This window comes from Labeo rohita, chromosome 5 (assembly GCF_022985175.1).
Source record: "Labeo rohita strain BAU-BD-2019 chromosome 5, IGBB_LRoh.1.0, whole genome shotgun sequence".
NCBI classification, from domain to species: Eukaryota; Metazoa; Chordata; class Actinopteri; order Cypriniformes; family Cyprinidae; genus Labeo; species Labeo rohita.
The window spans coordinates 24,600,470-24,626,466 of record NC_066873.1 but is presented as its reverse complement, the minus strand read 5'-3'; the positions used below and the strand labels follow the sequence as shown (position 1 = coordinate 24,626,466).

Sequence of the window (25,997 nt, the reverse complement as noted above, 5' to 3'; positions counted from 1 at the left end):
TTGCAAGGTTAAAGTGGCCCTCTCCCTTTAAAAAAAAAAAATAGCCAACATCCTATTTTGCTCTTCAAATGGCTAATTTTGTGGACTTAACAGTCCCGCTGTGGATTTAATGTGTGCTCAGTAATAAATGTCATGAGAAACATTTCCACAGAACAGAGGCCCAGAACTCCTATAAAGTGCACGGCGTGCAGACTCTCCTAGAGGGCTCATTGATTTTTATTGTATTTTTCGCCTTTTTTATACCTATGATATATGTACATCAGTGTTATATTTTAATACTAAGTGAAAGTGAGTCGTGGTCCCGTGCTCGTATTTGCAGTGTGTTCTTATTTACCCGTATTACTGGCGCCGTTCCTATGGCTGTATTATTTAGTCCTGACAGTTAAAGCGCTCAAGGACTTTCCCGAGCGAACTCTCCGTAAAATAACTGCTTACCCCGGCAAAACACCGTGACACAGCAAGCTCTCCCCGCATTACCTGCGACTGAGCCCAGGAGAGTACCTGACACGAGAGGAAAGGGCTGTAATTGTACTTGAAAAAAGGAAAGTGTGGGTTGTTATGATGTGCCCAGGGTACTGTAGCAACCGCCGCGTCGGATCGCACTGATCAGTGAAAACAGACAGCGCAAATCTTATCGCGTGTTCTCAAGGTAGACGGAAAACAAGTCGAGCGGCGGAGAGAAATTCCCACCCCCGGTCAGGTTCACTTTCATCCGCTCATTTATGGACAACGCGCGTAGTCTGCAAATCTGACTTGAGCGCACGACGGAGCGGAATAAAGCTCTGATGAGCAGAAGGCTGTTTGCGTGCATTTTCGGAAAACTTTTCTCGTTGACGTTGAAGAGCCGCCTATGCGTCTCCGGCTGAGCGCACGTTTGATTATTTTTGCTTACACGCTCTTGCGCTGCGCAGCTCTTTCATGTCTGTCTGACTGGAACTTTTTCAAGGATTTCGTCGATGAACTTGTTGCGGTGAGTCCCCTTTAAACCCTCACGGCCTGTGTTGTTTCAGTTTCTAGACTATGGAGGTTCCGGTTGGACTCGGGGAGGCTTGCGAGTCCCCAGACGCAGTTTTTCACGGACCTTACCAAAGCGTTTTTCAAAGCGTGCGCGTCGCGAGAGCGAGCAACCCAGAGAGTTTGGACTTTTCTAGCTACAAGAAGTGCGGCTGCCTGCAGGAGACCGCGTCGAGGGAAATGCGTTTGAGCAAGCTGTCCCACGGCAAAGGAATACTATGCTGTCTCGAGAAAGAGTGCGAGAGCGCGAGTTCAGTGATGCAGGCTCCTTCGAGTCGTATTCATTTTCTCAAGAGTTCAACAGGAAGCAAAAGCGACTCGTCTCTGTCGTCTAGCGGCTCGGGCCGCGCAGACGCCACAGAAAGCAGCGGCAGTCGCGCAGGTTTCCTTCGAGGCGCTGAGAGGGGACAGAAGGGTTGCGGCGCGGCTGAAGTTCATACGCGCGAGTTGTGCTCGGGCCGTGACGCAAGTGTGGCGAGTAGTAGTCGTGCGTGCACCACCAGCAGCAGCAGCGGCGGCGGCGGTGACAGCAGCAGCAGCAGTAGCATCTCGGAGACAGCTCGAGAGCTGTGCAAAGCCGTGTCTGTGTCTTTGGGCTTAGCTATGGAGTCCAGCGAACTGGGCGAGGTGGGACCGCATCAAGCGCCGCCGCCCCTGACCACTGAAAGTAGTAGTGAGGAAATCTATTTGTTTGGAATGCCTTTGCTCAACTGCTCAGTGAGCGAACGGGAGGCAGGAGGGAAAGACAGAGAGTACGTTCTCGCGGCGGGACGAGACAGAGACGCAGAGCTGCGAGGCAGTGACAAAGTGCTCGGGATGTTTAAAAGTGACCTGGAGCAGCTAGCAGGTGAAGTGACGACCTTGCAGTGCAGCAGCGCGTCTCGATCACACTTAACCGCGGATGTGCAGGAGGTGCACGAGTTCGGCAGCCTGTCCGGGGACATTGCCAACCTGAGTTCAGAAGGTACGGCAGCGACGACAGCACCGGATATGGACGCAACGCGAGCGGCTTCGTGCCAGTTCGAACAACTGTTGCCCGCGAGCATGGCCCATTTCGTGCAGCCGGAACTCGAAAACGGACCGAGCCAGAGCTTCGGGAAGCACTCGGAGATGCCCGGCGAGTTCGCCGCCCCCGTGGAGGATTACGTGAATCTCTATAATGTCAAAATCAAGTCAGAGATGATGCCCAGCGAACTGAATGACACCTGGGCGTACCCGCATAGGTACGCTGAGGACAGTAACGGACAGTACGGGCCTCCCAAACAGAGGAACCCTTACGCATCTGGCCACGAAACGCATTTTATCTGTAACCCCTACGAGTACGGCCGAAGCGAGGCTCTGGTTCCGCGGGAGCGTCCTCCGCCCGAACAGTGGTACCCCGGCGGGATGTTGACCCGTCCCCCTTACCCTAATGTGCCCTGTCTGAAAAACGAGATGGGCAAATGGCTGGATGTAACACCATTTACGGATGGCAGGTAAGAGGGGGGCACTGCCCTGTGTACGTGTTTTTTTTTTTTTTTTTTTTTTTTTTTGGACACAAATCATGTTCTGCTCTTCAACCAATTCATTACGTGAAAAAGTTAATTTAAAATGGCGCGCGTTAAAATAACAACATTTGTTTTTGTTCCGCGAAATGCGACTGTACGGAAGACGGTGAAAAAGTTTGCCCGACTTGTAGAAATGTTTATTTATAGTCTATTTTTATATGATTAATTAATTCCAAACAGAAACTAGCAAGAAACAATGCCGTTTTTAGGAGATTTCCCATTCAGATTCTCAGCTACCAGAATAAAAAAGCACAATTTTCTTAACATTTTATATTTAAAATATTTATGCAAATATTATAGAATTCTCATTAGATTATTAGTTCAAATATCTTCATTCAAATAGTGAGAAATGTGAAAGATTTGAAAAGAAAAGGCTTTGTTTCATAAATCTTCTCCACAGACCCCCATAGTACTTTCACATGGACCCCTGGTTGGCGTTCAGTTTCAGTTCTGTATAGGAATGTTCTTTATAGCTTTTCTATTAATGGACTGGGATCAGTTGTACTTCAGGACCTTTTTATTAGCTAGGAATTTAATTTGTAATTCTTGAAGGAAGCGTTAATTTGCTTGAAGTTCCTCTCTTTATGTCTGCAGCCAAGTAAACCAGTACACAGAGACAGCTGTACACATTAACACACAGACTCGTAGTCTTTAACACACAGGCCAGCCTTCTCCCTCAGGGTAGCTGGGTTCCAGGGATACTGCCATTAAGGCAACCCCACACGGTCGTGTCCAAACGCAAAGACACCATGCCAAGAGCCTCAAAGCTTATATCCTTGAACTTCTCCGTATTCTCGTTCTCATTCTGAGTCATTCACACATTTAATCACCCACAGACTATACATGGAAAGGGCACGTTTTGATTTATACGTGACGTGCGGGTCCAACTGTCATGCTGTGCATTTTAATTGACAGGCGTTACTTAAATTGAAATGCATAAGCTGACAGTTTCAGCATTTATGTCTTTTACTATATTTGTTTTGATATCTCACTTTGTCAGTGTTTGCGGTTTTATAATGCGCTCTTTAAGTATAAATAAATCTAATTTGGCTTGAATGAACAGTGGGATGGTTGTTTTAAAAAGCTGGTTTCAATTAGATCTGCACTGGCTAGGACAAAAGCAGAACATTGATAAGAAAATATGCAGAGTCTGAAAGGAAACTTTACCTTAACCTAGGACTACGGAGAAAAACAGCTGCATTTGTCTAAAGAACATGAGCGAGCGTTTGACGCTTCCATATCGCAACCATAGTTAAGCGAGCATTTTGTCCGAGGCTGTTTTAGTGTATACGGAGTGTGTTTTTTCCTGAAAGGAATTTGAGCTTAGTTGTGTGTTTAACCTTTGAATCTTTGGGGTTTGAGTTGGAGGCAAAACCACTTGATCTTTGCGAAAAAATACGGTTTTGTACACCAGCCAAAACATGAGGCTGACACACAGAGACTCAAATAATGAGACAAAGTGTGAGAGACTTTACACTGGTCTTGACCTGATCACATCACACATAATAAATCTTCTGAACATGAATCTTACAACATGAAGCTACATTTAGGCAGAAAAAGTGGTTTGTGAACACCACAACAAAGTTCGAGGGTACACTGTATTTATTTAAGTAAGAATTGTTCGTACTTACACGCACAGTTCACAATATTAATGGTTTGTGAAGGCTGTGGTAGTCTTCTTAACCGCTAGCTATAATTTAAGGTGATTTTTCTTTTCGAAATACTGAATGTTTTTAATAAGCAGTGTGTTTGCTGATTGGATGTTACAAAAATAGACAAACTGTGAATTGCTGAATGACCACTGAAGATAGATAGCTGGGTTAGTGGTACACGTTTGTTTGTATTTTTTTGTGTCTGTGTGCAGGAGAGACAAAGAGAGAGAGAGAGGTCGGGGACAGGGACGGGGGTGGGGAGTGTGGGGTGGGGGGTGGGGGTTGGTGGGTGGTGGGTGTTGTGTATGCGTGTCTCTGTTATGTAATAATCTGAAGTACACCTTGGTCAAATTCAGTTCTGGTCAAACAGCATTCCAAACAAGGCAAAGGTTCCTTACAAAGCGTTCTAGGTAGAACCATCACATGGGGTTTGTACCGAGAACCCTAGAAGAGTTCATTGTACCCCCACTGCACTTGAGTTCTGAGAACCCTCAGTCAGAGTGTTTTTATGTCCATTTAGAATGACTATTTTAGGTGTAGTTAGAGCAGTCGTATTTAAAGTGTCTTGCGTGCTGAACTGCAGTGCTGAAGGCACACAACACACTGGCAGTGCTTAGAACAAATGATTGCTTAGAGGGATAGTTCACTCCACAATGAAAATTCTGTCATCATTTAGAAATTTTCATGTCGTTTCATGTGACTTAAATTTCTTCTTTGGAACTTGAAAGATATTTTATTTGTTTGTTCGTACAGTGAAGTCAGTGTTGTTCAGTTCTTCAAAATATTTTCTTTTGTGTTCTTTAAAAATGTTTTATCATAAATTATCATAAAATGATAAGTTTATAGTGACCATGGCTGTCAAACACTAAAAAGTAAAGAAATCACCATAAAATAGTCCATATGACCTCTAAAGGTTATAATAACTTTGCGAGAAAAATAGAAAGAATATCAAATGTTCCTCTCTGCTTAGCCCTGAAATCTCATTCATGTTCATTCAGGTTAAAAAAATGGCACATTTGATATAATTGATGGCTTTGTTATGACAAAAGGGTGATTAAATAGACAGATTTTTAGTTTTTGGAATAATTTTTTTTTTAAAGTTACCTTGGTAAAAATAAACACAAGCCAATCACTTCTAACTAGCATTGCAAATTCACTGGATACGTGCACCATTGATTTCAGAAGAGCAAAAGTCAATGTTTATTGGACAGCAGCATCTATATAAGTAGTTTTAGGTGCCACCTGTATACTTCAACAAGAGTCAATGAGAGCATTATGTGCAGTATTTGCTGTGGAAAAAACATCTTTCAATCAATGTGTTTTTGTCACATTTGGAAATCTAGTTTCTTCATATGATAATTGGGCCCTCAAATGGGTGGAAAATTGCATTAAATGAGTTTTTGAAATAAACATTATTGAAAGCTGTGATATTAAAAATATGCCTCCGGCAATCAGAGGTGTATAGAAAATCAGTTGGGTTTATTCCGTTGTAATGTATAGGCTTAACGTTAATACTCTTGTCTCTGGAATATTGCCATTTTGCACAATACAGTTTTGAACAAGATTCATTTTGTAGTGGACGTTTGCTTGTGCTTCCTCACCAGCCACCACTGCTATCAAAAACACAGGCCCTCTAGAAGCACATGAAATGGCAACCTTGCCACATGAAACCATAGGCTTATGACCTTCTTTGAAGCGTTTAATATAAAGTGCTGAGCCCATACTTTGTTCGACTAGTTTTATACACGTTTTTTCTGCTAGAACTTGCCCTTTTGCTGTTTTTAGATGCACTTTTTGTCCCTGTAAAGCGAAGTCAATGATGAAGGTTCTCCATGCCATACTGTAGCACACAGTCGGTAATGATTCTCATTTTTAACAGTTTTTAATAGCAGTTCCTCTCAGTATCATTGATTTGCTGTCATAGCCCTTACATTGAGATCCTTTGGAAGGCTATGCAGAGGTGAAAAGTTGCGTACAGAGTTGCTGAATACTGAATAGGCGTTAATGTGTAAATGTGCGTGGTTATATTAGGTGCTCATAGACATTGCATCACAACCTTGGAGATTTCAACAAGCTGTTTCCACAGCTCAGCCTCTATGGACGAGAGGTATTTCTGAAAGTTAAAAAATGTATGATACATTAAACGTTCTAATTTTGAAAGAGTGTAGAAAACTGATTTTTCATGATTTGGTCCCCACATGAAATGAGAAATTAACTTATTTGACATATTCTGGGCCTTATTGTTAATCAGCACACCTTATCAGATAACGCCAAACATAGTTCTAATCTTTCATCTAAATGTAATAGCTCCGCCTCTTAAAAGACTTCAACAAAAATCAGACCACTTTTACAATCCAGTCAGTTTTTTTCTCAGATTTTTTCCCCGTTTATCATATTGAAAGTCATATGAGAGCATGTGTTGAAAGCAATTGCACTGTAATAAGGGTTGGGACGGTTATTTTGGAAATTTGAAAATTTTCAGATTACAGATTGCAAGTTACCCCGTTTGAAATGTAATAGCAGTGAGTTTAGTTAATGTAGTGAATTAGTAGTGTAACTATTTCAATTACTTTATTAAAATAATCTAACTGATTACATTTGATTACTTTTTGAATACTTTTCTAAATTTCAAATGATATTTTTTCCTACGTTTTTCTAAACTGTTAATTATTTTCAATCATTTAAAACAGCCAGGGTTAACCTTACAGTGGTACTTAATACTGTCAGATTTTCAAAATCCTTCATCACTTTAATTAAAATTATAATAATGTAATTTTAAAACATCCACCACGAAATCAGACTTTAGCATTTCTTTTTTACATTGAGATTGTTGTGAGGTTAAATACAGATTTACAATCATAACAAGATATAATTGAATAGCTATGACACTGTTTTTAAAAATCGAATCTTTGCATAGCTATGACAGGAAACACTGGCATCTAACAATGCCTTGGCAAAAAAAAGTTAACTTAAATAAATAAACAAATAAAGCATTTACATAAACCCAAATAGTTTCCTATTCTGTGTCCTAAACCCCTGAAACATTGATGTCTGATATTTTAGTACAGTCGATGCAGTTTTGGAAAGAAATCAGTCTGTATGTGTGTGAAAACATTTGGATATAATCATTAACATTTTCATAAGTAACTGTAATTAATTACACTTTTTTCTCAGTAACTGTTACATTTATTTTCGTAATTCTGTTATATGTAACTAGTTACTCCCCAACACTGACTGTAACTTAAACACTGTAATGGGTAGTAAGTAGCTTTTCTTAATGGCTATGTGTAGGAAATTTGTATTCATTACCTTAAAAACTTTTTTTTAGGTTTGTTTATTCAAATCTAAGCCAAAATTACTTAAGTATAGATGTGGAAACCAAATGTCAAATATCACAGAGAGCTAAAAAAGTTACTGTCACTGTCTCTTCCAGAGATGATTGTCTCTGGAATGTGTTTTTTTCTTGTTGGACTAGCATTTTATCTTAGTCAAGCACAATTTAAGAAACATACAGAAAAGGAAAAAGGAAAAACAGCATTGTCCATCCAGCAGTCCCTGGACACTGTTTATAATATATGGTGATTCTCATATTATTTTATCTTTGAGCTACTTTGACAAGTGTGGGTGATATTTTCTCCTGAGCGCTGCAATAAAAGTGCACTTATTCCTCTCTTCATCCAGGCAAACATTGGCTTAAATGATGAAACAAACACTTGGCAGCAACCCCGTTCATTGGTTAATAATCAAGGGGAGATGATCCATATCAAAGGCTGCAATCTGCTGTTATCCTGGTTGTTCAAATGGAGCGTGTATACACTTTGAGCTGAATGCAAATGTTAGCGTTTGTTCTAGCAACTGACATCTTAAGTTTCTTTCTGTAAATAACTGTTTTTTTGTTGTTACTTTTTTTTAGGGGTTGAAGTGATAGCTGTGCTAAATTATACTGCAGTGTGCATCAATGATGCTTTATCAGAACCACCTCTGTTAGATGGCAGGGATAAGTCCCTTACCCACATGACTGAGACCATCTTTCCTTGATTATCCGTCACTGAAAGGGATTATTGTCTCAGAATTGGCTGTTTAATGAGGCTATATATGCTCTGCAGGCAAATGTGCTTACATGAATTAAGTCCAAAACTGCTTCCAAGTATAGATCCACGTAAAAAACTTAAATCCCCCCTCTTTTTTAATATAAATTGTGCGTCTTTCACAATATTGTATATTTGAATATTTTAAAAAATGATGTGCATGATGAATAACACTGATAAAAAGAACAATAATAGCATGGATGAGTTTATTTTTTATGTCAAAATAATATAATAATATACTATACTTTTTAAAAATGGTTTAAAATGTATAGATTACAATATAAAGTGATTTTTAAAAGCTTAAGATTTTCACAGCTTAAAAGCAGCAGAACAGTTACAGTAACATAACCAAAATGACCAAATTATTTGATGTTTAATAGCAAATGTAGTTTTAGTTAAAATAGTTTGACTATCGCCAGTTTCCATCACTGAATAAAAAAAAATTCTCGCAAAATTGCGATCTCGCAGTTCTGACTTTTTTTCTCAGAATTGCATTATAGAAACACGCAATTCTGAGTTTTTCTCTTTCTCTTTCTTTTTTCTAGATAGAAACTCGCAATTGCGAGTTATAAAGTCAGAACTGCAAGATATAAACTCGCAAATCTGACTTTTTTTCTCAGAATTCCGTGATATAAACTAGCAATTAAACTAGCAAGTTAAAAAGTCAGTATTGCGAGATATAAAGTCGCAATTCTAAAAACATAGTCTTTTTTCCCCTCAGAATTGGACTTGAGAGTTTGTACCTCACAATTCTGAACAGAAGTCAGAAAAAGTCAGAATTGCAAGTTTATATTTCACAATTCAGAGAAAAAAAATCAGAATTGTGAGATAAAAACTCGTAATAATTTTAACATTTTTTTATTCAGTGGCGGAAACCATTTGACAGACATGCACGCGCTCTGTGAGGTATTTTTATTTTTCACCGTGACATTTAGTTGCTCACATTCTGTTTTGTTTTTTAAAATGGACATGCATAGAAGGATATAAAAATAAAATGTAAAGAAGTGTGCTTCTGAAATGTGCTTTTCACTTGTTGAAGTGCCATCACGGATGGGTTTCTCCATGCACAGTGACCTGATCTAGGATGAAATTTGTTGTTGATTATTTTAAACAGCAGTTTTTATTGATTCTTATTGATCAGTTGTTGTACATGCACATTTAGAAATTGCAGTGCACGACCTCTTGTGGCCTGTTGCTTTATTGAAACGGAAAGAGCTATACATCCTTCTATAGAAAATGTATTTGTGTGGTAATAGTTCTAACGGTTTTGTAAACAAAAGTGTATGTACAAGTCAAACAGGAGTGGTTTGTTACAGCTGACATAGGGTGGTGTGTGTTATCTCTCATTCTCTATTCCCCATTGGCTTCTCATTATCGTCATGGTTACAGAGAACAATTCTAAAACAGCATTTGTCATTGCTGCCCTGAGCAGTGTCGGGTGGCTAATGCGCCTTCTCTTATTTATTTGTTTATTTTTTTTTACAAATGTTTCAAAAAGTTTAAAGCTTACTCATGGAAAGAGAAAGTGAGAGAGCCCTCAAATTTGTATTTCACTAGTTTTAAAAATGTTAATTAGTTGTCTTTTGGATTTTAATGTTTTGTGTTCTCAGGTTTTGTTCTGGCAGATTTTAATGGCTTTGGGGGGGAATAAATTCAAACCAATAAGAACATCCAAATGTCACTGATAGAAAAACTGACATTTATGAACTCCGTTACAAGTCAGCTGTGCTCCATTAATGGTCAGATTTGAGCAAAAATTATAAAATGTAACTCTGACGGGCTTTCACTTAAAGTTAATGTGCTTAAAAAAAACAGCACAAGCAAAGAATATTAAAAATTTAGGAATTAAAAACTAAGTTAATATTTAAATATTGACTTGTTTTCCTCTTGCTCTAAAGTTCAGTGCTAGTGTGCAGATTTTTTTCCCCCTCAGAAACCCTGCAAAACTGCAGAAGAAAAAAATAGACATACATGGCAGAATAAGTAAGCAGATTAAACTGACTGATTTATAGTGTAGAAGTAATATTCTTTACCCACTTCACCCTTTTCTCACCGTTCTATTTTTCTGTTGTTTATTACATGAAACTCTAGAAAATATGTGATGCTGCCAGTGACGGACATCTGTTGGAAGCTCTGTGTGATAAGACTTAATACTGTGTGTATTTGATAGTACACATATAACGGTTGGTGTATCCAATTGTAGGCTTCACACAAAACACATTGGGGCAAATTCACTAAACAGCATATAAGCTGTATTTTAACGTGAAAACCTGCATCTTCTTTGTTAAATATCCGTGATATATTACTGCATTTTTAGTAAAGCCATTGTCATTCGCTGAGGGGAAACACACTTCTTCATATGCATATTAGACTCATTATAGATTCAGCCTTTCTTACAAAAGTCAGCGCTATTTGCGGAAAGCAGGCGGTAAACTGACTTTCATTTGATACAGGTGTTTGTGTGCATTTTCTTTTTTGGTTATGAAAGTAGTTATTCATCAAAGGATGATCAAATTATGGAAATGAGGGTTATAATCATTCATGGTGTTTTGTGGTTTAGTTGGGCACACCTACTGATTCAAGTGTCTGAATTGCTGTAAAAGTGGTGGATGGCTGTAAAAACTTGTCAGATAGCAAAAATGTGCTTCATGTGGTTGCAACTAATGAACCTTTTATTCTTTATTCAAAAATAACATTTCATGTTGTGTGAATCAACAACATTATGTTACTCAAGATTAAATTAAGAAAAAATAAAAATGAAAGTGAAATGAAAGTTAAAAATGAACAATTATGAAGTGTATATATATATATATATATATATATATATATATATATATATATATGCACAGTACGGTTCAAAAGTTTGGTGTAAGTAAGATTTATTTTTTTAAAGAAATGAATACTGTAGAATTTTATATTTAGTAAGGACACTTTAAATTGATAAAAATAGTGAAGGTTTTTACATTGTTATGAAAAATCTGTTTTAAATAAATACTGTTCTTTTAAGCTTTCTTTATCAAAGAATCCTGAAATCTGCCATTACATGAATAAATAAACTTTAAATTAGGATGGAGCAAAATATTATAACAATAAACCATTGATGGGGAAGGAAATGCTTTTCACACGTTCTTTAGACCTTAAGAATGTATTTAAACATGTAAACTCTATACACCGTATTTTCCCTGTAAGAGTGAGCACTGCCATTTGTAAATTTTATGCGTCTGGCTTCAAGTGTCATCTGTGTCCAACTACTTTTAGCTGTACAAAACAACTCAATTTTGCTGATTGATACTGCAAATTGGTGAGTCTTACCATATTATTTTATGGAGTGTCTATTTAAACTAAGTGCAAATAACCCGCCTTGTTAGCAGAGGCTATTTACACTAACTCCGCCCACCAGCGTGGGATTGGGCTAGTCAACATTACAAAAGAAGACTGTCAAACATCAGCTCCAGTGGCGCAGATGTTAAAGCACGTGCTGTAGTGTTTTTGATGTGATCGACCCGAGTTTGAATTTGCCTTTTACCAAACCTTTTTTTCTATTTTAATATAGTGTAAATATAACCTATAGCTGTTTGTACTTAGCGTAAATAGCATCTATTGCTATTTACACTTACTATATATAACTGCTGCCATTATTTTAATGTATTATTTTAATTACGAACACACTGTTTTGTATTGCAAAAAGTTATCGTTTATTGCACGTTGTTATTCTTGTTGTTATTTCCCTATAGCGGCTAATGAACCAGAAGTCTCGCAAATAGGCTTACTTCCGCATTTAAGAATAAGGTGGATAGAGTAAGCTACCTTTAATTTGAAAACCTTTAATTATTTTTTTTTTTCTGGATTCTGTATTGTATGATTTATTACAGATTTATCATCAAAATGGTGCACAATGAAATTAATTAATAAAACTTTAAAATATAATGATAAGAAAATATAACAATTAATTTAGAACAAAACGTTGTATTTTTTAATGAAATGCTGCACCACAGAACTGTATAAATTAATCCATGGGTTAAAATATCTTGATTGTATGATATTCGTTAAAAATATATATTTTAGTAAACAATAGTAATATATTTCTGTCATAATTTCTTCAAGTTAAACCTTAAGTTATTCTGGCAGTTCATTGTGAAGATTTTTGAATTTTGGTATTTATTTGATGGTAGTTTTTTTTTTTTCAAATGAAATGATAAATGCTGGCGAAGTGATCTCAGAGCAGCTCTGGAGATTAAGTTTATGTCCTCATATATTGAGATGGCAGATGCTAAAAACACCATGAGCATCTTGTGTGTTTGAGTTTGTGTAGTAGAAGAAACTCCACTCATTCACACAGTCACATGGAACATGCAGACTTATTAGCAACATGCTGGCTGTTGTCGCATTTGTTTCTGCTGTGTGATTGCCTGTTTATGCTGGCATGATGTCATTATTGTATTTGCATGCATTATAAGCTGTTCTACAAAACTAAATACTCCCATATAAGTTTGGGAAAAGTTTCAGAATTGTAAAAAGAGCGATAAAGAAGGAGAGAAAGGGACGTTCTTTACATTTTAAAGTATTTTATCCCCAGTGGTAATTATTTTATTAAGATGTCTTTCAAAAAAGGTGAAGGGCTGACGTTTTAAACTTGCTCAGCACTTTCATATGCTTACACACATGAATGCCCACACACACTTCAAATGACTTGGCCGTGCACACACTCAGCGCGTACTGCAGCTGGCTGGAAGGTACAGGAATAGTTTTGGAATCTAACCTTTCCGTTGCTGTCATATCGTCAACACTGGTGCTTATTTGCATATTTCTAAAATGGTGAAAAACATTCTCATGTTGTTACACTGTACGTGAATCTTTGTAGCAGCCCTGCTTCACTGAATGCCTTGCACATGCTTTAAAAACTACATGGTTGAGTGATATTTTCATCGACAGAGCAAATCAAAAACAATCATTTCCGATGCTGATGTAATTTTTTTTCAAATAGAAATGCTATGTGAGAAATCCTACTATTTCCATGAGCTCCAGGCTAACAGTAATCATACAACATGCCTTGAGTTGCACAAGATTCCTAAAATAGAATGTAATTGTTTCCTCATTCAAAACTGTAACGTTTCTTGTCACGAGTAACGTCTGAAACGCTTGCACCCAAACGTCAAACAATTCTCATCTTATCAAAAGTCTCATTGTAAGTTTTTAAGCGTGAATGTCTCTTAGTAACAACATAAATCTATGTGTGTTTTGTCCAGAGCCCTCCGTTTGGAGTAGCTCAGGCCCTCCCAGCGGTGTTTCATCAGAGGTCTTCACTAGAAGGATTTAATCAGGGCCACTCCGAGGGAGTTCTGTCTCTCTGTCCCCCCTTCCCCACTGACCTATTTGTTTACCCTTGAGTCCTTTCTCTTGGGTCATTATTGCTTTGTTTTTTAAAACACACTGACACGCAGCACACACACACACCAATACTGCGTGGATGTTTTTGAAATAAGGGCCACATGTAATTAATTGGGTCCGGGTGTATGTGTGTGACCATAGGCAGCTACTTGTTTCTGCCAGTGGGTGCCCACCCATGCAACACGTGCAGATACATTAGTAACAAAATATAACTGGTTGAGCAAATGATAACTGGTCTCATTACTCATAACTTAATTACACTTGGTGTAAGTTTTTCAAGAGTAGGCCTGCAGTCTTTCTCTGCGATGGTGTGCTCGATGAAGAGTTATTTGTGTCTTGCAGAAGAAAAACACATGGATTACAAATACATTACCAAGTGTCAAAAGGTTGGAACTTCAACAGTCATAAATACTGATGTTAACACAGGAAAATGTGCAAAGGATGCCTTGGAGATGCAGACAGGGTAAATGATGTGTTTTTTGTGTTTTTTTATAATTAAGTTAACATTGGCTGGCCACATGTTACATTATTTATTACTTATCAGAGCTGTTGAAACCAGAGATTTCACTTTGCAGTTCATTCTGCATGCTTCTGTTTTTCAAATAAAACCAAATAATTCACACATAAGATGAAATCAACAGATGCACAAGTATATTGGATGAAGCCCTTGTACATTAAAGGAATAGTTCACCCAAAAATTAAAATTACTAGGGATCCACAATATTTTTGCCAATGTCCGATATGCTGATATTTTTCAACTCATTTTGGCTGATAGCCAATTGTTTGGAAACAACACCAAGTCTCTCCTGTGTGGAAATGATAAGCTAATTATTTTTAATTTGGTTAGTTTTTTTTTTAGATTTATATACTTTCCACCAGAAAAATGCAGTGGTGATCTTCATATTTCATTTTAAAGGAGAAGTCCACTTCAAAACAAAGATTCACATATAATGTACTCACCCCTTTGTCATCCAAGATGTTCATGTCTTTCTTTCTTCAGTCGTAAAGAAATTGTTTTTTAAAGAGAACATTTCAGCATTTTTCTCTGTATAATGGACTGATATGGTGCACCGATTTTGATCTTCCAAAATGCAGTTTAAATGTGGCTTCAAACGATCCCAGCCGAGGAAGAAGGGTCTTATCTAGCCTAACGATCGGTTATTTTCATAAAAATAATACAATTTATATACTTTTTAATGTCAAACACTCGTCTTGTCTCACTCTGTTTTTTGTTCTGGTTCATGACAGTTAGGGTATGTCGAAAAACTCCCATCTCATGTTCTCCCTCAACTTCAAAATCGTCCTATATCGCTGTTTTACCTTTTTTGTTAAGGGTGTTTGATCTTCTTTGCATGTTTACTTTGCAAAGACTGGGTCGGTACTTCTGCAGTGATGTAGGATGATTTTGAAATGATTTTTGAGGTTGAGGGAGAAAATACGATTGGAGGTTTTCGACATACCCTAACCCATCCTTTATGATGGATGGATGCCAGGACATTTTTTAATATAACTCAGGTTGTATTCGTCTGAAAGAACGTTGAAAACATAATGTAGTCATGGCAGTATGTAATTAATGATGGTCAGTATCATAAATATGCACAAGTCATATTAGATGCCCACATTTTGTGAGATTGCTGGCTGATTTTGGGAACTGAACAAATGAAACTCTGTGAAATAGCCACTTTAAACAGGCATTTGTGTGTATTAAGCCCCGCAGGCACACAGTGTGAGTTTCACAAATTAGAAGTTGCATAATCTCAGTTGATTTTTTTTTTTGATTGGTCAGAGATAATAGAGAATATTTCACGATTTTCCGTGGTTGCTTAGCCATTCCCGTTGGTTGCTGGGGATCGGCGACTATGTGTGTGTGACTCTTCAGGAAGTTGTGTTGATGAAGTAAGTGACAAATTTGAGTTGCTAGCTTAACCCGAGACCACTAAATCACCTGTACACCTAATCACCTCTGGAAACATCACAGGACACGCAAACACACTGTCACCTCACCTACAAACCTGTTACACTTCTCGGATCACTGTCGCCTTACACATGGACTCAGAATGTGTTCACAGCCTAATGAAAGACCCTAAAAACTTAACTGTTTTTCTCCTGGAAGTGAATGACAGTGATTCTGGATCAGTGGTTAGGAATTTAGTTCAGGGAGGTTCTGAAAACCTCAAATGTTGGCAAAATGTAGAATTTAAAAATAGCTTTTAATTTATAATCTGGAGTGTTGAATTGGCCACATGACCCACAGGAAGTTGGGGACTGGATTGACATAAAATTTATTGAATTGGACTTTCGAAGAAATTCAACACAGAATGTATTCTGTTAGCTAAAATATATAAGGAAAATACAAAATTCAGTTTCTGTATCTCTCATTCATTCTGGATACAAACCTTCAACCGTTAAGGCTTTTTTTTTTATTTTCCTGACAGACTTCCTTTGAATTTTAATTGTACTTCTTTGGATTTCAGTTGTTGTTGCAATTATGCATCTTGTTTAATATCTTGGGAATTTTATTGGAATTTAAAAGGCATTCTCAATTTAATTCTATATAATATCTAATTTATTATGATAAAATAATGATTTAATATAATATTTGAATAAAGTTTAATTTTCTTTATTTATGTGAATAAATTTAAATGTTACCACATGAAACAATTGATGTTACCTGACAAAAAAACCTCTATTTTTCTTTTTTAGTAGAATATCCAAGCTGATTTGTCTTGTACAGTGAAAGTGGATGGAGACCAGGGTTTGTTAAGCTCCAAAAACAAATAAAAGCACAGTAAAAGCATCATAAAAGTACTTATTATGGCTTGTGTGCTATATTTCAATTTATCTGAAGTCATACAATAACTTTTTGTGTAGAACAGAAATTGAAAGTCGTTATTCACTGAAAATTTTGCCTTAAATCTTGCTGGAAAGCTGTGGTCACTGTTCCCTGTCGTATGGAAAAGAACATCTTGATCATCCTGCTATAAATAACTGACTTTATGTTCCACAGAAGAAACTGTCATATGGGTTTTTAAAGACATGAGTATGAGTAAATGATTTTGACAGAATTTTTTTGTTTTTGAATGAACATTTGGTTAGGAAAGAAAGAAATGAAGAAATGGGTGCTGATTAAATAATCTAACAGTAACCAATGTTTAGCGCTAAAGAGACAAGAGGAAGAGACAGAAAGGGAGGGAGGTAGAGAAGAAGTTAAAGAGAGGGCATGTATGTGAGTGTTTGTTATATGTGTTCGTCCTTGTGTGTACCCTTGACATCTCGTGTCACTGAGTATAGTTATGTCTGTACTCTGTGTCCAATCAACTTCTTAGTTGTGGTGCAGTCCTCTTCTCACAAACACACACAAAAAAACTTGTACCCACTCAATCTTAACTTCATACTCCCTGTCTCTACTTTCATCAGCAATAATAGCACACACAGTCAGTCTCTCTCTGTTATATTTAGATGTCATTAACACCCCAGCCAATATGAGCTCATTTCACAAGAGCTGATAAGGCCAAGAACCACAATACCCTAAACATCTACATTTCATCAGCATCACAACACTGACAATGATGCGATGAACATTTCCTCATGTCATTCCAAACATTTACACGGACATGTGGACATTTATTCCAAACACAAAAAACATTTTTCAAAAATTGAAGTCATATTGGAATTATTCCTTTAATGTACATTTTATATCTGTATTATATTGTCATTCATTTAAACTTGACATATTAGTAAGATACATAGTGTTGTAGACAGAGGAATGCTAAACACAAGCCTCACACCAGTTGAGGGAGCATGGAAAAAATAAACGCAAACCTGACGGAGGCACAAAGCAAAGCAATAAATTGACTGAGCAAAGGTGGAGATAAATACATGCTTGACTTTTAGTATTTCAGAAATGTCATTTGAGTGTTGTTAAGCTATCAAGTTATGTCTAATCTACAGTAATGAGGAAGACTAAAGAACGTGTCAGTGGAAATAGTAAGTGAGAGCAAACCAACACCGCTTGATTCCCGGGTGACTGCTCTGGCTCCGAACCTCAATGCGACCGTATTTTTAGCCCAAGTGACCTTCTTAAACACAGCATTGCATGAGGTCAAAGCAATAGCAGCCATAATGTTGATAGTGAGAGACACCTAGACCCTGTGATTGATATAGCTTGTTGGGAAAGTGCCACAGCTGGCAGGTCAGTAGTGTGAGTGAAACAACCAAAACACTTCCGAAGAATGCCAGAACTCCCGTACAACGTTAGAGAGATTTTGCCCATATGCAGGCCTCCTTGGAATCTGCGTAGAATTCCACAGACAACAGTTATTATTATCATTATTATTTTTTTTACATTTTGTGTCAAGTGTGTTTAAGTCTGCTACCAATAATATTGTAAGACATTCAGCTACTGATAATGCTTAATGCTCCCATTCAGTCAGCACAGATAATGTGGAAAAAAGTTTGTTGTAGTGCTGGGCCGTTTAATCAAAAATCTATATCACGTTTTTTCTTAGGATTCTGGTGGTCTCAATGTTTATCATGTTTTTTCCCCCTGACTGTATGTGAGTCAGAATGCTTGAAACCACTGCATTTTTATCATAATCCAAACAAACATGCTACATATTGCATAAGCAGTTTTTGATGTAAATTAGATTGTGTAAGATTGTAACTCAAAATTAGATTGTAAATTTCAAAATTTTAAGAAATATAGAATGGCTCTGACCTTAGCTTTGTGAAACTAGAAACTTTGATAGAAATTAATACTTTTATTCATTAAGGGTGTGTTAAATTGATAAAAATTGATAGTAAAGACTTGTGTTGTTAGAAAAGATGACAATTTAAAATAAATGCTAAACTTTTTATATATCAAGGAATCCTGAAAAATGTCAAAATTGAAAGAAAAATGAAATGGGTTTGACCTTAGCTTTGTGAAACTATAATACATAATACAGTTGAGTATCAGTAAGATTTTTTTTAAGATGTTTTTTAAAGAAGTTTTTTTAAAGAAGTTTTTATGCTCATCAAGGCTGCATTACAAAAATGCAGAAAAAACAGTAATATGTGAAATATTATTGCAATTTAAAAGAACAGTTTTCTATTTGAATATACTTTAAAATATAATTTATTTCTGTGATGCAAAGCTGAATTTTGTTCAGTATTTAATTCAGTCTTCAGTGTCACATTATCCTTCAGGAATCATTCTGATATGCTATTTTATTATCAATGTTGGAAACAATTGTGTTGCTTAATACTTTTTTGAAACCTGTGAAACTGAACTTTTATGAATAAAATGTTAAAAAGAACATTTATTTTAAAATGGAATTTTTTTTTAATAACATACACAACTGCTTTTTTTTTGGATAGAAATTAATACTTATTCATCAAGGATGTGTTAAATTGATAAAAAAAAAGTGATAGTAACGACTTGTATTGTTAAAAAAGATGTCTATTTCAAATAAATGCTGTACTTTTAAACTTTTTATATATCAAAAAATTCTGAAAAAAGTATCAAAGGTTTCAAAAAAATATTAAGCAACACAGCTTTTTCTGACACTGATAATAAGTCAGCGTATTAGAATGATTTCTGAAAGATCATGTGACACTCAGCTTCGTATCACAGGAATAAAATTTTGTGACCCTTGACCACAAACCAGTCTTAAGTCGCTGGGATATATTTGTAGCAGTAGCCAAAAATACATTGTGTGGGTCAAAATTATTGATTTTTCTTTTATGGCAAAAATCATTAGGAAATTAAGTAAAGATGATATTCCATGAAGATATTTTGTAAAATTCCTACTGTAGATATATCAAAACTTAATTTTTGATTAGTAATATGCATTGCAACTTTAAAGGCAATTTTCTCAATATTTTGATTTTTTTGCACCCTCAAATTCCATATATTAATAGTTGTATCTTGGACAAATATTGTTCTATCCTAACAAACCATATCCACATCAATGGAAATCTTATCTATTCAGCTTTCTGATGATGTATAAATCTCAGTTTCAAAAACCTTACGACTGGTTTTGCGGTCCAGGGTCACACATTTAAGGTATACCTAAATACAAAGGTGATATTTTAAATTGTAATAATGTTTCACAATATTACAGGTTTTTGATTAAATAAATTCAGCCCTGGTGAGCAGAAGAGATTTCTTTAAAAAACATGAAAAATCTTACATTTCCCAAACTTTTCAACAGCAGTGTATTTGTAGAATAACATCGTTGTTTATTACTCTACATTGTTAGTTAATTATAAATTGATAAAATATTGTTAAATACCCCTTGCCTTGTGTTAACGTAATGAAAAATGGAATACTAGGGGAAAACGAAGTAGATGTTTTTCTACAGTAGATGTTTTTGTGAGTCATTTTCTATTATTTGTTTCTTGCCGTTATTATAGTTGAGATGGCCATTTTTCCATTCATCCATTCTTCTACGGGTTAATCTTTCTTTTGTCGTCAACCACACAGATGGTTAGACTCTCAGAAATGGCATGAACCAGCAGCACCCCAACCGTGTGTATGTAAGAGATAAAAAGAGGTGAAAACAGAGAGAGAAATGAAAAAAACAAAGGTGACAATGAGATTTTTTCTTTTTTATGTAGTTTTGGACTGTCACACTGTATTGCCTGAGTTCTCTCTTTTTTATTTTACTCTCTCTTTTACAAAAAGTTATTATAATGTACAACGTTTGACCACTTCTTCTAGACAGCCGAGAAAATATCAGAAATATGCCCTTGTCCTAATCGCAGTCATTTCGTTCACTTTTCTTTTCTCACTGTGTGTGTGTGGTGACAGAATTGGCTGCCATCATCAGAACAGAATAATCATGCTGAATGACTCTCTTTAACTCGGAATCTTTCCATCATTCCTTAAGGAATAAAGCAGTTATTACCCTTCATTAGAGACCTGGCACTTGCATTAGGATAATGTCACCTCTACTTACCACCATCATTTGACCGATGACACACACAGGCACACGCGCCAGTTTTCAATTGTGCATTTTCGTAGGGAGTCTTATCGCTGAGTGCTGGACCTGCAAACGACGTTTCTAATTTAGCAGCCGCACGCTGGACGGCTGATGTCAAACTTCAGAGAAGTTCAGCTACAACCTACACACTTTTTTTTTACTCTGCTCAATTATCTGAATGTACAAATATGCACCAATTACTTCTGTATTTCCGTGTTTGGATGAGAGCTGGTATGCGTGTTCTGTTCAAATGACTGATAATGGACCTCATATTTTTCTTCACAACTGACATTACAGTGGAAGAACAAGTTCCATGTTTGCAGTGTATTTGTTTTCTACTGCTGATATAACGGAGAACAGAACATTTATGTCAGTGTTTTGTCATGCCATTAGTTAATGCTGTGTTTTTATTTTTAGGTTTGATGGAGGGAGGAGTGACATTTTCCCAATGGAGTTTTTCCTTCCTCCACAAAGGACATGCCTGATCTGCTCTGATGAAGCATCTGGATGTCACTATGGAGCCCTCACTTGTGGAAGCTGCAAAGTGTTCTTTAAGAGAGCTGCTGAGGGTAACATAAACACACCCATTATAACAAAAGTCTGGCTTTGGATTGTATTAGCGGCTAAATATATTCACCAAATGTGAGGACCGTTATCTCTTTAATTACAACTTTTAATTGCAGCTGTAAACTCTCATTAAAGCTGCATTAAACGCTGCCATAGAATTAACATACTTTTTATACCATGTGTCCAATACAGCTTTTATTGTTTTCAATTATAACACTTAAAATAGCAACAACTGGCACATCATACACATTCAGGAATTCAGTTCAAAGAGACAAAGTCAAAGAGAGATAATATGGAGAAAGCAAGCAGGCGACACTTTGTGTCTTAACTATACACAAATTAGGGACACATTCTTTCCCTATTATGCAGTCCGAAAGGAAATGGAAATCTAATAACTACAACCCTAGAAAGTGCAGATTTGGCTGTGAGGTGTGTAAGACTTGCCATAAACAATTAGTAATCAGTGAGACCCAAACACTTAGCTCACAGTGACCTAATCATAGATTTCAGCATTATTCATGTCTCTTATTCATTTTCTTATCCCCGTTCCAATTTTTTTTTTTTTACTACTTTTTTCTTGCATGGAACACAAAAGGAGTTATTAGGCAGAATGCGCAAGATGATATGTTTTAAAAGAAATGTATATTTTTATTCAACAAGGATGCATTGAAGGCACAATATGTAAGATGTTTTGATTCAAATTTCCAGAAACCACTAGAACAGTGTTACTCACACTACCAATCAAAAGTTTTAGTAATTTAAAATGTAAAATAACTGTTTTCTATTTGAATATATAATATATCCGGTCTTCAGTGTCACATGATCCTTCAGAAATCATTCTAATATGCTGATTTGCTGTTCAAGAAACATGTAGTATTAATATTATTATTATCAATATTTAAAACAGTTGAGTAAAAATTAGTAAAATGTTCTTTAATGAATAGAAAAATCCAAAGATCAGCATTTATCTGAAATAAAAAGCTTTTGTAACATTATGCACTATACCATTCAAAAGCTTGGAGTCAGTGTAATTTTATTTTTATTTATTTATTTTTTGGGGAAAGAAATTATAGAAATTAATACTTTTATTTAGCAAGGATGCCTTAAATTGGTCAAAAGTGAAAGACGTTTATAATGTTGCAAAATATTTCTATTTCAGATCAGTTCTGTTCTTCTGAATGTTCTATTCATCAAAGAAACCTGAAAAAAAATCTACTCAGCTATTTTCGACATAATAATAATAAATGTTTTTTTTTGAGCAGCAAATCAAAATATTAGAATGATTTCTGAAGGATCATGTGACTGGAGTAATGATGCTAAAAATACAGCTTTGAAATAAATACATTTTAATACATTTACTAAATGACATTTTAAAATACATTCAAATAGAAAACAATAATAATAGTAAAAATATTTCAAAATTGTACAGTTTTTTCTGTACTTTGGATCAAATTAATGCAGGCTTCGTGAGCAAAAAAGAGCAAATCAAGAACTTTTGGCTGGTAGTGTACATTATCCCAAATGTTTCCAAGAATGTTTAAATCCAGAGAAATAAGCAATTTTAACTAGTATCCTACGAACCCTCAATTTCCAGTTTTATTTTGTAAAAAACATGGAAACACCGAAGACTTTAATATGTTATATAGAGATCGACCGATATATCGATTTAAGCGTTTTACCATAATCGGTTATCGGTTTTGTAATATCGGATTCACCGATAAACACTACCATCTTCTGGGTGTTTAGAGAATTACCGGCAGGATCGCCATTTCAGCGCGTCTAAGGGGAGAGGAGACAACAACAACAGCATGTAAAGCACTTGCTTAGCTGTAATTAGTAAACATTATTTAACATAACAGCCATTAATGCACATATTAGATGTGTTACATAAATACCTAATATGTAGCTAGTTTATGCAGCGTTGGATCTAAGAAATAGACAAACTCACAGAGTCAAGTAAGATAATCCATCAAGTCCTGTTCCAAAAAAGACTTAACTTTGCCTGAATGAAATAATACAGCCATGAATGAGCGCATGTTGGAAGTAAAAACGCTTCATTTAATTCTCTCTGTTGTGTATGTCATTAGTCCCGTGAAGTCACTTTCATTTTGCTGTTCACTCAGCAGGTTGATGCTCAGAAAATGCTCCAGCACGGCCACCGCAAGTGACTTTTAACAAGATTCACTTGTTTAAAACACCCTAAATTTTATTAATATTTACTATATAACCATTATTTCGCTAATACACATCTAAATACTCTATGGAAATTAATTATTTATTTTCTCTGCAAATGATCACAGTTCTATGTAAATGCATAAACAGCGCTTTGTCAGAATCTAGAACGACAAAATATTAGTGATGCTGATATAACATACCAGTTTAGAAATGCATTAAAATACAATGTTTTGTTTGTTATATTCCAATATTTCAGAGAATATTATTCAGTGAATTAACATTATCCAGTGAGCTATTCTTCATTCTGTATATTATACTGTTTTTATATCACACTTATAAACCTACTAAAACTCCTGTCCTTTATTTATTTTCTCCATTTGAAAACATTAGTCATTATACATTTATTTTGCTTAGTGTTGCAGCTGATGCATTTTATAAATAAAAGTTATAAATATTTTTTTTTTATTGTTGTAATGTGAAGATTAAATTTAACATGAAAGACTGCTAATTTTCAACAATTTTTTTTAAAGATGACTGAAAGGAGGAAAAATCAAAGTGAAGTATGGACTTACTTCACTCAGTCATTTATTTACTTTATACCTGTAAATAAATATCGGTTCTGCATATCGGTTATCAGGCACATAAACATGCAAATAATCGGTATCGGTTATAAAAAATCCATATCGGTCGATCACTCATGTTATGTTTTACTAGACAGGTGACGAACGCACAGAGTAGCATTATAACAGAACTTTCAAAACACTCAAATGTATCTAGTATGATAATACATAAGTTTAATACATTAGCTCATCAATGAACATGATTTCTGCCCAAGTCCCATCGGATTGCATTGGCTGTGGGAATAAAGACGACAACTCCCATGATTCCACACTCAGTCGAGGTGTCATCACATTATGCCTTTGTTTCTTTGTTTGTTTTGAATATGCTCCCTCTAGCAGCGAAAATTACATACTGTGCCGTTAAATTTATATTTATACATTTATACTTATATATTTTACAAAACATATTAAGTAGCACAATAGTTTTTTATATGGACAATAATAAGAAATGTTTCCTGAGCCCCAAATGAATCTTTGATCAAATAAATGCAGCCTCAATGAGCGTAAGAGACTCTTTCAAGATTGAAATGGTAGTTATAACTGATAAAGTGATCTTTTTAGAATGTGTATAATCCCATGTTCATCCTGCAAATAAATGTTCAAGTTAAAAAAAGAATGCACACTTCTGATGAAGTAATGCCCTTTTTGTTTTGAACAACCACGAGATCATGGAACAAAACAATTTATCAAAGTTAAGAGGAGTTAAAAGGTCTTGCCCCACAGCCAACAATGAACTTCAGTTTAATCAAATACAGAATATCACACTGTTATACTGTTTCAGCAGTTGTTAATGGAGACAGAGGGAAACATCAAACAATATCCTATGAGAGGGTAGTCTTATTCTTATTCAAACGGTTTTCCTGGCCACACACAAAACATTTCAAAATGACACTCTACAGCTTTATAAAAAGATTACCTGTGAGGTCTGATTACAGTTTGTACATTTGTTTGGCATTATGTCAAATCTGATATCACGGTGTGTTACCCAGTATTTTTGTAAATGATTCGATGATAAAATTGGATTCTTGTGGTGATTTGAATTGCATTGCTTTTGTGCTTGATTTACTGCTGATTAGGTTTTAATTCAGTTCAATTCTCAGATCTTGTTATAATTGCATGTAGCTCTGGCGGTGAATGTCTATTCCATCTCATTGTAATTTTATGTCAGACCTGACTGCAGCTGTGTAGGTTACTTCAGCGGTGGCTGTGTATTCCTGATTAAGTAACACACACACACCGTAGAACCTCTTTTCAAATCTCACTCTGCACTTTTCATTTGGCTGTCCCCGGGTGCCCGGAGTAAGGGCTGTGACCTATCAGACTGGCTTGTCACGTTAACAGCTCCCTCTAATTGGAGCATTCTATGTCTATGTGTGTGTTCTCTATTTTTATTCTGATCTACATTTTATCTCGGTGTAAATGTGATACGTCCAGCTCTGGAGCTTTACTTTGGCTGCCAACTGACTCAGACTAAGTTAAAACTTCTGAAAACCGCTTGTTTCTTCTTCTAGGGAAGCAGAAGTATCTCTGCGCTAGCAGGAATGACTGTACCATAGACAAACTGAGGAGGAAGAACTGCCCATCTTGCCGTCTGAAGAAGTGTTTTGAGGCTGGGATGACCCTGGGAGGTAAATTGTGTGCTCTCCAATGTGCTCTGCTCTGATGCGTTGTGGTTACAGTGTAGTGGTTATAGAGAATAGTTCACCCAAAAATGTCATCATTTATGTACTCTAATGTCATTACAAAACCTGGGTTATTATAGTTAACTAAAACCTGGAATTGTTTTTTGGATACTTGAAATAAAAAAATAAATATATTATTTAAATATTTAAAATAAGTGAATAATTGAATAATTTACTTAAAAAATGTAAACTTATGGTATTTCAGATAGTTACCAAAGAATGATTTTTATTTGCATTTAGTTTAACTTGATGTACTAAAATAACTGAAATGATGAATAAAAACTATATAGACCTATCTG

The 25,997-nt window shown here is 35.9% G+C and overlaps 1 protein-coding gene across 1 annotated transcript in view; it reads left to right on the top strand.

Annotated features, from left to right (window-relative positions):
- Positions 1-234: 234 nt before the first annotated feature.
- ar (androgen receptor) overlaps positions 235-25,997 on the top strand; it is a 92,557-nt gene continuing 66,794 nt past the window's right edge. The window contains exons 1-3 of the mRNA XM_051109502.1: positions 235-2,489; positions 21,072-21,223; positions 25,528-25,644. Of these exons, the coding sequence (XP_050965459.1) occupies positions 1,021-2,489; positions 21,072-21,223; positions 25,528-25,644 (1,738 nt within the window). The 5' untranslated portion in view covers positions 235-1,020. The remainder of the gene's footprint in view (positions 2,490-21,071; positions 21,224-25,527; positions 25,645-25,997) is intronic.